The sequence below is a fragment of the Schistocerca nitens genome, chromosome 1, assembly GCF_023898315.1.
Source record: "Schistocerca nitens isolate TAMUIC-IGC-003100 chromosome 1, iqSchNite1.1, whole genome shotgun sequence".
In the NCBI taxonomy this organism is placed as follows: domain Eukaryota; kingdom Metazoa; phylum Arthropoda; class Insecta; order Orthoptera; family Acrididae; genus Schistocerca; species Schistocerca nitens.
The window spans coordinates 1099417545-1099432927 of record NC_064614.1 but is presented as its reverse complement, the minus strand read 5'-3'; the positions used below and the strand labels follow the sequence as shown (position 1 = coordinate 1099432927).

At 46.0% G+C, this 15383-nt stretch overlaps 1 protein-coding gene across 1 annotated transcript in view; it reads right to left on the bottom strand.

Moving 5' to 3' along the window:
- LOC126230763 (uncharacterized) overlaps positions 1 to 15383 on the bottom strand; it is a 436134-nt gene that overhangs the window by 302509 nt on the left and 118242 nt on the right. Inside the window, exon 10 of the mRNA XM_049942407.1 lies at positions 10045 to 10199. Within this exon, the coding sequence (XP_049798364.1) occupies positions 10045 to 10199 (155 nt within the window). The remainder of the gene's footprint in view (positions 1 to 10044; positions 10200 to 15383) is intronic.

The following is a 15383-nucleotide window of genomic DNA, read 5'->3' as shown; positions in this document are numbered from 1 at the left end:
CAAGCGATGGTGAGATGTGAGACACCGCTACCGGAGCCGAACGAGAAGGTGGGGCGAGTTCGTCTATCAAGGTGCCCGTCAGACTTGTCCGGTGTCGTGTCCACATCTTTATCATTGTGGTTACATAAATAGCCACTGCTCGGTCACGTACGTGGACTAGTCCAAGACCTCCACGACTACGAGGAAGGGTGAGGGTTTCGTATCCGACCTTAAAAAGCAAACCTGTGCTCACAAAATATCCTAGTGCCGCCAGGATTCGGCGGTCCAACACCACCGGCATAGGAAGAACTTGTGCCTGGTGGGGGATGCGAGAAGCTAGATAAGTGTTGGCAAAGGTGACCCGTTGTATCATATCCAGTGCCCTTAACCTGTGACTTCGTACACTCCCACGAATTGTTTGCAGAAGATGTCTGTAGCTCAGTGCCGCCGTGCGTCGAACGTCTGTAGTGAAGATAATTCCTAGGCATTTCATCGTGTTGATCGGCTGTAATGGTGCTACACTTCCTGTCGGGAGTCCTCTCCCGATGTTCATCGCTCCCGACTTTGCCATGTTTAGGCGACATCCCGTAGAGCCATACAATACAAATTAATCCAATGCAGGGCCGCTCTTGCCTCGTCGCCTAACCGTGCTAAAAACACTAGGTCATCCGCGTATGTTCTGCATATAAACTTGTTGTGCCTTATGGTCATTCCTTGGAGTCGATTCCGGAGCCCGCAGAGCAGCGGCTCGACAGCGATGGCATACAATATCGTCAACAGCGGGCACCCTTGTCTGACCGATCGTGAGATGGTGATGGGCCCCACCAAGCGTCCATTGATGAGCACTTTGGATGCGGCGCCGTGGAGTAGTCCCATGACGACGGTGACAAAAGTTTACGGAAACTTCATTTGCGTCATCACTTCCGTGAAATAAGCATGGCTCAGCCTGTCAAAGGCGCGTTCGAAGTCTATCAATACCAATGCACCCCGGAGACGACTTGTTGATGCCAGTGCGATAACACCGCGGTAGTCGCTGAGTGCCGTTTGTATATTGCTATTTCCTCCTAGCTGTGTTTGGTCGAGTGATATCACTTGGCGTATTACGCGTTTAAAGCGTGCTGCAAGTATCCTGGTGTAGATCTTGTAGCCGCAATTAAGAAGGGTCAGTGGTCGGTAGGCCTGCATCCCTGTGCCGCCGGATGTTTTGTGGATGGGGATGATCATTCCTTCCACGAAGGAGGGTGGAAGAGGCACGTTGGGAGACATCAATTCGCAGTACATGGCAGTCCATCGTGGAGTCATGAGATTTTTAAATGTACGATAAAACTCTAACGGAAACCCATCGGGCCCCGGCGATTTGTGCGACGCTCCCTTATCAATCGCTGCCATTATGTCGTCAACTGTGACTTCCCGTGTTAACTCCCGGTTGGCCGACTCGTCGAGACACGCGGAGAGCGTTCGTCGGACCTCATGAAAGGCTGCCTGATCGTGTTCCGCTTCTTCATAGAGATGACCGTAGTGTTACAGAAAATCGTTGGCAATGTCTTTGTGCTTGTCATACGGCGACCATCTGGCAGTACGACCGTCTGTATTAAGGTTCTGCGACTACGTTGTTTTTCTCTGATAACGTGATACATCGACGGTGATTCTCCACGGACTCGTTCAAAGGCCCTTGCACGGATTGCGACACCCTCCAGACGGCGGCGCGTTATGGAAATTATTTGGGCCTGGCTCGTTTTATACCGGCACGACGTTCCTGTGAAGGTGTTTGTACAGAAAGTTCACGGAGCTTAGTGACATAAAATTCCGTCGTGTGTCGTCTCCACATCATCTGCTCCCTTCCGTATGCAATTAACGCTCGGCGCAATGCAGGCTTAACGCATTCCAGCCACCACTGCAACGTCGTCGGATATGTCGGGAGGCGTCGTTCACACATGTGCCAAGTGTCTTCGATTAAGCGTCTGCACTCAGGTTCCCTGAGGTGTGCTGTATTCAGTTTCCAAAACTCCTCCACACTTGTTGACGACTCAGGGAGACCGTGCATATATATGCTATGTGATCTGAAATGGCGACAGGCCACAATTCCGCATCGAGGATCGCAGGCTCGAGACGACGTGTTACGTAAATGCGATCGAGCCGACTTGCAGAGTGACTCGTGACGTAGGTGTATCCACGTCTGTCATGTAACGTCTCCCATGTATCAATGATATTCATGTCCTGTGTGAGTTGCCGCAGCTCCGGGCTTGAAGTACAACGTGGGTGTTGATCTCTTGGTGCGAGCACGCAGTTGAAGTCGCCTCCAAATAAGACATTTTCATACCAACCTAAGAATAGTGTTGCAATCTTCTCTGCGTAAAATCGGGATCGATCGCGCCGTCTGTCGGACCCCGACGGTGCGTAAATGTTAACGACCCGTACTCCCAGCACTGTGAGCGCCAGTCCTCGCGCTGACGGCAGGCACACCACGTCCTCGGCTACTATGCCGCTACGTAGACGTATCGCTGTTCCGCTGCCGCCGTCGGTAGTAGGTGTAATATATGTGTCGTACTCATAGAGGTCGGGGAAGCTCTCAACACATACTTACTGCAGAAGAACAACGTCGACGTCTGACGCATGCAACATGTCTCGTAATAATTGCAATTTGACAGGCGTTCTGATCGTATTAATATTAATAGAGGCTGTTCGATATGCCTGCCGCTGTTCCTCAGTGCGTAAAGCGCACATGAACGCTTACGTTAATTTGTGTGCTGCTGCTCGGCGACAAGCGGACTGCGCGGCAGTCTGCATCTTCTGCGAGCTTAACATCCGGTGGACGCAGCACTCGCCATTGCGGGTGCGTCGTCGGTCTGTGGGTCAGTATCGGATTCGTCGGCCCAGTTCCTGTGCTGGAGGTCCAGCTCCCGTCGTGTCTCTCCTGCCGGGCTGACCGAAGGCGGTGGCGTTGCTGCGGTGGGTGGAGGGACTCCTTCCGTCGGCTTTCCGTCCGGTGTGTCTCTATTCAACCCCTGTGTAGCATGATTCGCGTCGTACTGCTGTGTGGGAGGTAGAACCTCCCGTTGCGCATCCGGATGCACTGTATCGACGCTACACCCAAGTCCGTCTGACGTGGACTGCAGTAAGCAGGTATCCGACGGCGCTAGCCGTCGTTTCTTGTGGCGCTTCGGCGATCGTTGTTTGCACGTGTGCGCCTCCGTATCCGAGTGCGGAAGTGACTCCCGGTGCTCAGGGACGAAAGCAGCTGTCGGCACAACAGCAGGATCAATTTCCATACCTCCTACCTATGCTTTCCGCTCGGTTAAGGGCGTCGTCGGCGCCGGAGCGGCAGAAGTGTGCGTCGTTTCGTCACTGGAGGCGGTCTCTGCTGCAGTCGGTTGCCGTAAACTGTCAGGATTCTGTAGCTGGTCATTCTTCGGGATGGGATCTGTTCAAAACGTGTCCGCATACGTTAGTGTCGGCGGCGTCAACGTGGACGGAGGTACGGGTTCGCCGTTTGGAGCTTGGACTATCCTCCGCTGCATACATTCGGAACGGACGTGGCCCTCTTTCCCGCAGCCTGAGCATGTTTTGGGTTGTCAATCGTAGATGACTACAGCTCTACATCGAATGATGAACAAGTACGAGGGTACATGTTGTGTCAGTTCTATTCTGATTTGACGCACCCCATTGAGAACGGGGTAAGTTGTGAAGTAGGATCATTTTTCCTCAACGTGGTTAAGCACTCTTCCATATGGGCGTAAGGCGTCAATGACCAGGCGTCAGTTCTATTCTGATTTGACGCACCCCATTGAGAACGGGGTAAGTTGTGAAGTAGGACCATTTTTCCTCAACGTGGTTAAGCACTCTTCCATATGGGCGTAAGGCGTCAATGACCAAATCAGACGGAACCTCGAAGGGAAGTTCGAAAATACGTATGTTTCGTAAGCCCAGTCCTGCGTGATCAATAGTTACTTCTGCAACATGTCCATCAGAGTGACGAAATTTGAGTCCATGTTTAGTATCTCGGATGATTCTATCACATACTGCATCGTTAATCAGTTTGACGTAAACGGCACTGCTCACTATGGAGAGGTGTATTCCGATAAGTTCGTTGTAGTCAAGTTTAACTTCGTCTCGTAGGAACCTTTAGATTTCGTAGGCTTTCGGTCTCGCATATTCATTCGAAAAACTAATCTTGAGAGTCGACTTTCGGTATGCATGTGCCATTCTATATCGAGTCGACTCAACGCGCGAGTACGCCGAAGAGGTAAACAACTGCGCTAGCGCGTACTTCCCCGGCAGGGACGTAAACAGACGTCCGTGCCGTAGCACCGCCGAAGGCAGACGGTGCCATCTCAGCATCCCAAGCACGACTCACACCCTGTCCTCAAGCGCGACTCACGTCCCGTCCTCAAAGCTCCTCGTCTCCTACCTTCCAAAGTTTCATATCAGCGCACACTCCGCTCATTCTGGAAACATCCCCCAGGCTGTGGCTAAGCCGTGTCTCCGCAATATCCTTTCTTTCAGGAGTACTAGTTCTGCAGGAGAGCTTCTGTAAAGTTTGGAAGGTAGGAGATGAGGTACTGGCAGAAGTAAAGCTGTAAGGACGGGGCGTGAGTCGTGCTTGGGTAGCTCAGGTGGCAGAGCACTTGTCCGCCAAAGGCAAAGGTCCCGAGTTCGATTCTCGGCCTGGCACACAGTTTTAATCTGCCAGGAAGTTTCAGCAGGACTTAGTTTTGAGGACAAAAATTCCGTAATGGAATTGGCCGTGTGACATGGACCGTCATCATGATGGCAAGCATCCACTTGCCTGCATTGTCTGGTCTCACTGGAGCCACCCTCTTCCTGGGCCTTTCAAGGACATCTTTGCAAACCACTTGGCTGACAGTTTGTCCTGGAGGAACAATTTCACAAGAGCACGTACACGTTTGACATTTTCGTCGGTTTTCGCTGAGCGATGTTCATCAGCAACGTGTTATCAGCCTTCCAGTAACGATTTGTGTCAGCGAAAAACTTGTGCTCCTAATAAGGAAAATTTACCAAAGGTCAAACTCGCAGATTCTCCATATTTAACACAGAATTTGATGGCATAAAGGTGCTGTAAGATCAGCTGTTCCATTTTCGTAACACTCAACAAAAACACAGCTTCACTGATACCACTCTCAAACCTCACGTGATGCCTGTGCGGAGTTGAAACCCGAACTTACCAATTTTGTCATATGATGACATGATGGAGACCGTGACTGTTGTTTGAAGACAAATTTTGATGGTGTTGGGACAGCAACCAGCCGCAAATTTACTTTCAGTTCCTTTATTCAAAGGGTTCCGTTACCGGTTTCTAATCGTTGTGATTACACGCTTGCCTTATGACATGTGGTGTGGTTTTTACAGATTAATTGTCTTGAAATGTCGGTTTGGAGTGTTTGTTTTCATAACAAATCTGTTGGACGAATGCTATGAAAGCAAAGACTCCAAACCGACATTTCACGACAGTTAATCTGTAAAAAACACACCACATGTCATAAAGAAAGCGTGTAAACCGTCTGAGGATGAATCACAACGATTCGAAACGGGTAACGGTACCCTTTGAATAAAGGAACTGAAAGTAGATTTGTGGCTGGTTGCTGTCCCAACACCATCAACATTTGTCTTCGAACTTAGCATCTGGAAGGAATGAGCGCAGTGGTCTACATAAGCAGCGTTGCCAGACTGCTCGCACTGCTGTTAGTGTCGTTACTTTTCTCACTAACCTCGTATATTATCTTTACAAAATCTTCGAGATAAACCTAAAACCAGTGAAGTAGCCCACATTAGGTCTCCATGTTTTTTTTTAATTTATTTAGATTCTGGATATAACAAGTACCTCGCACACGTGGGCATCCACAGAAATTTATCCAAGAGACCCCACATTTTAAAACTGACATTGTTTTCGTAACTATTGCGTGTATTTGAGACATTATGATACCCAAAGAATTTAATGTAATACGATGTACACAAAAGTTACTGTGTCTCAAACGATTAGTACTCACTCAATGCTTGTATGGTAGATTACTTGATACAAAAACGATAAGCATATTTCATTAGGATATGCGAAGAATACCGTTTAATATTATAAATGCAATTGTGAGTAACACCGTTTTCACCAAATGGTCTAGAATTGCATCCTTCTGGTGACAAAATGCGGGAAATCCAACTATTTATTCACAAAGAGTGTTTTTATTCATATAACAATGACGTTACATTGAAACAGTTCTTGTTTACTGTCGTTACAGGGAAGGAGAATTCTGACGGGTGGGGAACAGAGAATGAGTATTGAGTGGGAGGATGGTTGGTTGGTTGGTTGGTTTGGGGAAGGAGACCAGACAGCGTGCTCATCGGTCTCATCGGATTAGGGAAGGATGCGGAAGGAAGTCGGCCGCGCCCTTTCAAAGGAACCATCCCGGCATTTGCCTGGAGTGATTTAGGGAAATCACGGAAAACCTAAATCAGGATGGCCGGACGCGGGATTGAACCGTCGTCCTCCCGAATGCGAGTCCAGTGTCGAACCACTGCGCCACCTCGCTCGGTGGTGGGAGGAGATATGATCCTTATAGTAAAGCAGTTTGTGTAGACATTGATAGCAAGGTAGAGCAAAATACGAAGTCAAAATATACGAGGGGTGTTCTATAAGTAACGCAATACTTTCTTTTCTGAAAGCAGGCTGGTTTTATTCAGCATTCCAACACACCATGTTATTCCCCATTCTTTTGGCTAGAAAACGCTGTTCTTCAACATAATCTCCATTCAATCCGACGAGCTGATGCCATGTTACTGGAAGGGCCTGCATGGTACCACTTTACTCGTTGAAGCCGGAGCTAATGTCTCGCTGCATCAGTAGCCTCCCCATAACCCACGTACTAATTCTTGCAGAGTGCATCGTGTGTTTGGGCCATACAGATGCTAGTCAGAAGGTGGGAGATCCGGGCTATACGATGGATGAGGCATAATAGTCCAGTGAAGTTTTGTGAGCTCCTATCTGGTCCACAGACTTGTGTGGTGCCTAGCGTTATCATGCAGAAGGAGAAGTTCGTTGTATCAGTCGGTCGCTTCGAATGAGAGAGTCCACACGTTCCAATATTGCAGAAGTCACAACTGTATGGGGCTGACCGGCACATGGGAGATAGGAGACGTTTGTGCGACCATGTTGTGACGATGACTGGCGACTAATCGCGTGCTTGTTCACTCTCAGAATTGCGCATATATTATACAACTGTCGTATAGTGTTACCCTGTTTACAGGATTTGACCTTGATGTATGACTAATAGATATGGAAATCAGACTATTAGTTCCTTTTCCTGAGAGATTTCTAGCTGTTAGAAAGAAATGCGGTAAAATGGAATAATACTGAATGTAGGACTTTTCCGTATCATGTTCATTAAGTGGTTTGTCTAATTAACTTACAGTCGCCAGCCTATCTAGGCAAATAAATGGTTAAGGTTCAGAAAAGCAGATGAAGTAAATTTAGCCTACGTTCCTGCTGTTTCCTAACATAACAACCAGAAGACAGTTTTTGATCAGTGTTTCCTACCGGTTTTACTGTATGGGTGTGAAACTTGGACTTCAAATGAATTTTTCAAAGGAAGACTTAGAACTGCTCAGAGTGCTATGGAAAGATCAATGTTAGGTCTCAATAAGAAAGGTCGACAGAGAATTGAAGACATTCGAGCAATAACAGGAGTAAAAGATATTATAGAACGGGTGAAGACTCTAAAATGGCAGTGGGCAGGACATATTGCAAGAACGAAGGATGGAAGAAGGACAAAATCAGTTTTAGAGCGGAGTCCCGGAGAAATACGAAGACCACCAGGGAGACCACCTGATCGCTGGGATAAGGAACACTGGGAAGTTGCGGGCTTCAACTGGCAGAAGACAGCAGCGGACAGAGATGCATGGCAAAAGCTCTTAAAAATGTATTTAATAACTTGAAGATTTTACATCTTGTATAGATTGTATTATATTCTAATAGCGTAATACATGCATTTAAATTTATTAAGACACATTACTTATACCTTTCTCTTAACAAAAGATCTGTCAAAAGCCAAAGGTAGGTTCTGGTCACTCTATATTGTCATTCAGTATTTTTATGCAATCGTGCTTCAGTGTTACTGAGCCTTACAAGCAATTTCTTATTCATAGCTCTTTGTACTTGGTATTGTATGTATTGTATGCTAACTGGGGGCCTAGAAACGACGGAGAGGCTCCGTCCCCGCCGCAGCCGCAGTAGTCCACAACCCCACGACGACTACCACAGTCCACTTCACCCCTCCGCCGCCCCACACCGAACCCAGGGTTATTGTGCGGTTCGGCCCCCGGTGGACCCCCCCAGGGAACGTCTCACACCAGACGAGTCTAACCCCTATGTTTGCGAGTTAGAGTAATGCTGGTGTACGCGTACGTGGAGAACCTGTTTGCGCAGCAATCGCTGACATAGTGTAACTGAGGCGGAATAAGGGAAACCAGCCCGCATTCGCCGAGGCAGATGGAAAACCACCTAAAAATCAATCACAGGCTTGCCGGTTCACCAGACCTCGACACAAATCCGCTAGGCGGATTCGTGCCGGGGACCAGGCGCTCCTTCCCACTCCGGTAAGCCATGCGTTAGACCGCACGGCCAACCGAACGGGCTTCTTTGTACTTTACTGAATTTCATTTATAACTGAATGTGTTTTATCTTCACTATGCATAAAGCTTATTTACTCACTATCACTTTACTTATTGCCAGTAAGAGAGTAAGAATATTAAAATCGTTAAATCTGTCTGAAAAAATCTATTTCAGTACTTTAGCAAAAGTTTGCTTCATCACTTTTACCTTGTAAATACAGTGCTTTTACCTTCACTTTAAAAGTTAGTTCACAACAATTATTTGTCTCCGCAGACTTTCTGCAAACGCTTATGAATATCTACGATGCTCTGGTATTCCGCCAAAAGAAACTTAATGACAGCTCCCTTCTTGGAACCCACATCCGTTACAGATGCCATTTTGAAGGCTATCTATAGTGGCGCCTCCTATCGGAACTTCATGAAAATATAGAGGCTGAAGTGAGAATTTTCCATGATGTCCCACAACAAATTCTGCATTTATTCAACCGAAGTTGTCCGAGGAAAGAATGTGTTTCATTACCTATTGAAAGCTCTTCGTATTTGGACTCCACTTTTCAAATGGTTCAAATGGCTCTGAGAACTATGGGACTTAACATCTGAGGCCATCAGTCCCCTAGAACTTAGAACTACTTAAACCTAACTAACCTAAGGACATCACACACACCCATGGCCGAGACCCAGGATTCGAACCTGCGACCGGAGCGGTCGCGCGGTTCCAGACTGAAGCGCCTAGAACCGCTCGGCCACACCGGCCGGCGCACCAGTTGGTGGATGTTCTGAAATAGGGTAGCCGACAGGGGGTTCATCCAAAGTGTAGCTGAGGAACTGGTATCTTGATTTTAGCCTTTTTAATCCATAAAGGCTGCCTTATAGTGGATCGCGCTCATCGAATGTCTTTTTGAAGTGCTAAGTATGTTCATGAACTACCCTACGAGATTTGGGACTGCTGAAACCTGAAGCTTTGTAGAGATCTTCCAGGGGAGCGGACTTTATGCTTCCTGTGACTACCCTACATGGTTCATTAAGGCTTATGTAGATCTTCTTTGCTTATCTAGAACAGAAAGGGCACTCAAACTCAGCTGCAGAAAAGCAAAGTGTTAAAGCTGTGGTTCTAAGCACAGTAGGTTTGGCGCCCCGCTTACTGCTAGTTAGTTTTTTTAAAGATATTGCTCCTTGCAGCTCCACTTTTCCTATTTTTCAGCATCACCATCTCTGCAGTAACAATTTCGCTAAGTCCATTGTAAATTTTCGAATTAAATAGTTTTTTGCTTTATAATAATTTATTACAAGTACTTTACATTGATGGATTCTTGACACAATAATTTACTCATTTACGCAAGATATAAAAGGTAACTTTATACACATTAAGTAATGTAATGACTGGCGTGGAAGTAGGAACGAAATACTGCGAGGTGTGCGTCAGAGGAAACCAGTAGGCTCCCGCCTAGCGGTTGACCCCACCAGCCCACATCAGAGCCGCGATGGTGAGCAGCACCGCCGCTGCACACAGAGGTCTGGAGGCGGCAGCAGTCTGCTCTTGCTTGCGGCGCAGCACCACCGCCTCCTGCCCCGACAACGTCACTTCCCTCGCCTCCAGCACCTCCCTGTGGAAAACAGACAGTAGCCTGTAGGTACATCTGTTGGAACAAGCGGCGAATTATAGTGTTTAACCCCCGTAACAACCACCGCTCAGTGGTGGGATGTAATATCAAGACTACCACAAGGTTCAGTACTAGGACCGTTACATTTCTCGTAATACGCCCAAGGGGGACGTTCGTATAATTGAGCGAAAATATTATTTTCAAATTATTTTGTATAAAGGGGACAGCACAGGAACTACTAGGGGACAAAAATAATAGCAATATCAAGCGCAAATCATGGTTCAATGAAACATGTAGAAAAACAGTTCAGGCAGGAAGACATCTACATCTACATGATTACTCTGCAATTCACATTTAAGTGCTTGGCAGAGGGTTCATCGAACCACAATCATACTATCTCTCTACCATTCCACTCCCGAACAGCGCGCGGGAAAAACGAACACCTAAACCTTTCTGTTCGAGCTCTGATTTCTCTTATTTTATTTTGATGACCATTCCTACCTATGTAGGTTGGGCTCAACAAAATATTTTCGCATTCGGAAGAGAAAGTTGGTGACTGAAATTTCGTAAATAGATCTCGCCGCGACGAAAAACGTCTTTGCTTTAATGACTTCCATCCCAACTCGCGTATCATATCTGCCACACTCTCTCCCCTATTGCGTGATAATACAAAACGAGCTGCCCTTTTTTGCACCCTTTCGATGTCCTCCGTCAATCCCACCTGGTAAGGATCCCACACCGCGCAGCAATATTCTAACAGAGACGAACGAGTGTAGTGTAAGCTGTCTCTTTAGTGGACTTGTTGCATCTTATAGTGTCCTGCCAATGAAACGCAACCTTTGGCTCGCCTTCCCCACAATATTATCTATGTGGTCTCTCCAACTGAAGTTGTTCGTAATTTTAACACCCAGGTACTTAGTTGAATTGACAGCCTTGAGAATTGTACTATTTATCGAGTAATCGAATTCCAACGGATTTCTTTTGGAACTCATGTGGATCACCTCACACTTTTCGTTATTTAGCGTCAACTGCCACCTGCCACACCATACAGCAATTTTTTCTAAATCGGTTTGCAACTGATACTGGTCTTCGGATGACCTTACTAGACGGTAAATTACAGCATCATCTACGAACAACCTAAGAGAACTGCTCAGATTGTCACCCAGGTCATTTATATAGATCAGGAACAGCAGAGGTCCCAGGACGCTTCCCTGGGGAACACCTGATATCACTTCAGTTTTACTCGATGATTTGCCGTCTATTACTACGAACTGCGACCTTCCTGGCAGGAAATCACGAATCCTGTCACACAACTGAGACGATACCCCATAGGCTCGCAGCTTGATTAGAAGTCGCTTGTGAAGAACGGTGTCAAAAGCTTTCCGGAAATCTAGAAATACGGAATCAACTTGAGATCCCCTGTCGATAGCGGCCATTACTTCGTGCGAATAAAGAGCTAGCTGCGTTGCATAAGAACGATGTTTTCTGAAACCATGCTGATTACGTATCAATAGATCGTTCCCTTCGAGGTGATTCATAATGTTTGAATACAGTATATGCTCCAGAACCCTACTGCAAACCGACGTCAATGATATAGGTCTGTAGTTCGATGGATTACTCCTACTACCCTTCTTAAACACTGGTGCGACCTGCGCAATTTTCTAATCTGTAGGTACAGATCTATCGGTGAGCGAGCGGTTGTATATGATTGCTAAGTAGGGAGCTATTGTACCAGCGTAATCTGAAAGGAACCTAATCGGTTTACAATCTGGACCTGAAGACTTGCCTGTATCAAGCGATTTCAGTTGCTTCGCAGCCCATAAGGTATCTACTTCTAAGAAACTCATGCTAGCAGCTGTTCGTGTTTCAAATTCTGGAATATTCCACTCGTCTTCCCTGGTGAAGGAATTTGGGAAAACTGCGTTCAATAACTCCGCTTTAGTGGCACAGCCACACAGGCAATGTTGAGCAATAACAAATATGAAAACCAAATAAAACACAGGTCATCTACGAGAGAAATGAGGTGAACAATCAAGCGAGAGGGATGATCATTCGTAAATAAACAGATAGAGAAGGTGGAGGCGGACTATAGCCAGAACGATAGTACACAGTCCTAAATACAATGAGAAGCTATAGAAAGGACTACTTAGCTAAGTCTGTGATAATGAAGGATAAGAATGGAAAACTTCAGTTTTTCACTACGAATGAAGGGAATCTAGAGAGCTGGATAAGATACTTCAAAGAGCTGCCCAACAGCCCGGCATACACCTGTGACAACGGCAACATGGCAGAAAACAACCAGAACACACAGCCATTACTTGAAGAACCAGCTCTGATGGAAGTGAAGGCGGCAATAAAAAGACTAAAAAATGGGTAGGACCCAGGCATAGACATGATAACACCAGAGTTTATGAAAGAATGGGGAGACAAGACATATGAATGTTTGGGCGCATTGATAAAAGAAGTGGAGGAAAGAAGTAATGCCGAAGTTATGAAATCTGCTACCTAACACAAGAAGGGGGACAAAATGTTGACACAGAGCTACAAAGGGACATCTCTACTACTTATATGCTACAAAAAATATCAAGAATTATACCGAACCGGCTCAATCCGTACACTGAAGATATATTAGACACAGCACAAGTGGGTTCAGGAAGGACAAGTCAACAACCGACCAAATATACTACGAGGCTCACTTCAAAATAAGTGCACGCTATTTTTTTTAACGCCATCTTTTATTCTACATGTTTGAAAGTTTTACAGTGTGTAGTACATCCTTTAGGAACAATATTTTCATTTCTCCACATAATTTCCATACCGCTCAACTGCCTTACGCCATCTTGCCTGTATACCCGCACGGTAAAATTCTGGACCAACCTGTTGGAGCCACTGTTTGGCAGCGTGCACAAGGGATTCACCATCTTCAAACCTTGTTCCACAAAGAGAGTGCTTCAGTTTCCCAAAGAGATGATAATCACATGGAGCCAGGTCAGGAACGGTGTTTCAGTGTTCTCCAACCGAGTTCTGTGATCGCTTCCATGGTTTTTTGACTGACATGTGGCCGTGCATTGTCGTGTAACAGCAAAACATCCTGCTTTTGCCGATGTAGTCGAGCACGACTCAGTCGAACTTGAAGTTTCTTCATTGTCGTCACATATGCATCAGAATTTATGATGGTTTCACTTGGCATGATGTCCTCAAGCAAGAGTCCTTCGGAATCGAAAAACACCGTAGCCATAACTTTTCCAGCAGAAGGTGGGGTTTTGAATTTTTTTTTTTTTTTCTAGCGTGAATTTTCATGATGCAACTCCATTGATAGCCTCCTCCTCTCTGGTGAAAAATTATGGAGTCATGTTTCATCACCCGACACAATTCTTCCAAGAAATTCATCTCCACCATTCTCTTACTGTTCCAAAAGTTCGCTGCATACCGTTTTTCTCGTTTCTGTGTGAGCCACTGTCAACATCCTGGGAACCCACCTGGCACAAACCTTTTTGAACGCCAACACTTTCAGTATTCTGCAAACACTTCCTTCCCCTATCCCAATGTAGCGTGACAATTCGTTCACAGTGATGCGTCTGTCAGCAGTCACCAATTCATTAACTCGCTGCACATTGTCTGGAGTGTGTACACTAAGAGGCCTGCCGCTGCGAGGACAATCCTCAATATTGCTCTGCCCGCGTGGATCACGAAACCTGCTTGCCCACCGACTAACTGTACTGCGATCGACAGCAGCATCTCCATACACCTTGTTCAACCTCTTGTGGATGTTTCCCACTGTCTCGTTTTCACAGCACAGGAATTCTATGACAGCAGGTTGCTTCTGACGAACGTCAAGTGTAGCAGCCATCTTTAAGACACGGGAACAGGTTGAACTAAGTTTGAAAACAAGTGGGAAGGATATATCTACACACTGTAAAACTTTCACACATGCAGAATGAAAACTGTATTTTTACAAAAATAGTGTGCATTTCTTTTGGAGTAATCCTCGTAGATAAGAAGTGGGAGCACAATCAGGATACCTCCTGTACGTTTAAAGACTTCATCAAAGCATATGACAGCACAGTGAGAGATGAGATGTGGAGGATGATGGCAGATTATGGGATGCCAGACAAGCTGATGAAGCTACCTAAAGTGTGTGTGATGGAATCAAAATGTAGAGTGAAAGTACAGGGGGAGTTCTATGAGGTAGAAAAAAAACAGGAGTGAGACAGGGAGATACTGTATCACCAACTCTGTTCAGTTTGGCACTCAACAACACCCTGAAGAGGATAATACAAGAATGTGCAGGAGTCACCATAGGGAAAAGGTAAATGGTCTGGCTTTCGCAGATGATATTGTGGTGCTAGGAAAGAGCATGGAAGATCTGGAAAAAACGGGAACTGTACTGATGGAAGGAGGTAAGAAAGCAGGCTTAAGTATAAACGAAATTAAAACAAAGGTCGTGGTAATAGGAACAAGAGCTCAGTCAGAACCATCTAGCAATCAGGAACCTAACAATAGAGAACACAGACACATTCATGTACCTCGGTGTCAATATCAACCAACATAATCTCATAGAATAAGAGCTCGTAACGAGCATTCAAGCGGAGGTAAGATGTCTAGGAGCTATACACAACATCACAAGATCTAAACTACTGTCCAAGCAGGAAAAAATAAGAATACTTCAGACCATCGTCAAAGTATTAGTGTGCTACGCAAGTGAGATGTAGGCCCTGACAAAAAAAAAAAAAAAAAAACAGGGAAACAATTCATCACTTTTGAAAAGAAAGCACTGAGAAAAATACATGGATCGGTGAAATAAAATGAACAGTGCAGGAAACCAGAGTAGTCAGACAATTATACACACTACCCGACATCTCAGCGAGAGTGAAAACTAGAAGACTCAGGTGGTACGGACTTGGGAGGCGGAGAAGGGAGAACACGGCAATAAAGGCAGTAATGGATAGAGAAACAAAAGAAAGGAGACCACTAGGACGGCCGAGAACGAGATGGAAGGATAATACCATGGGAGATATGCAGATACTGTGATAAAGATGCAGCTGACAGGAAGATGAGGGAGGGGGACTGAGTAAGGCCGAGGACCGGCTGCGGTTTCTGCGGCCAGTATAAGGAAGAAAGAAAGACTAATACAAAGATTAATAGAGCTCCTGGAGTTTCAATGATGAAATCGCATCCGAAGTGCTT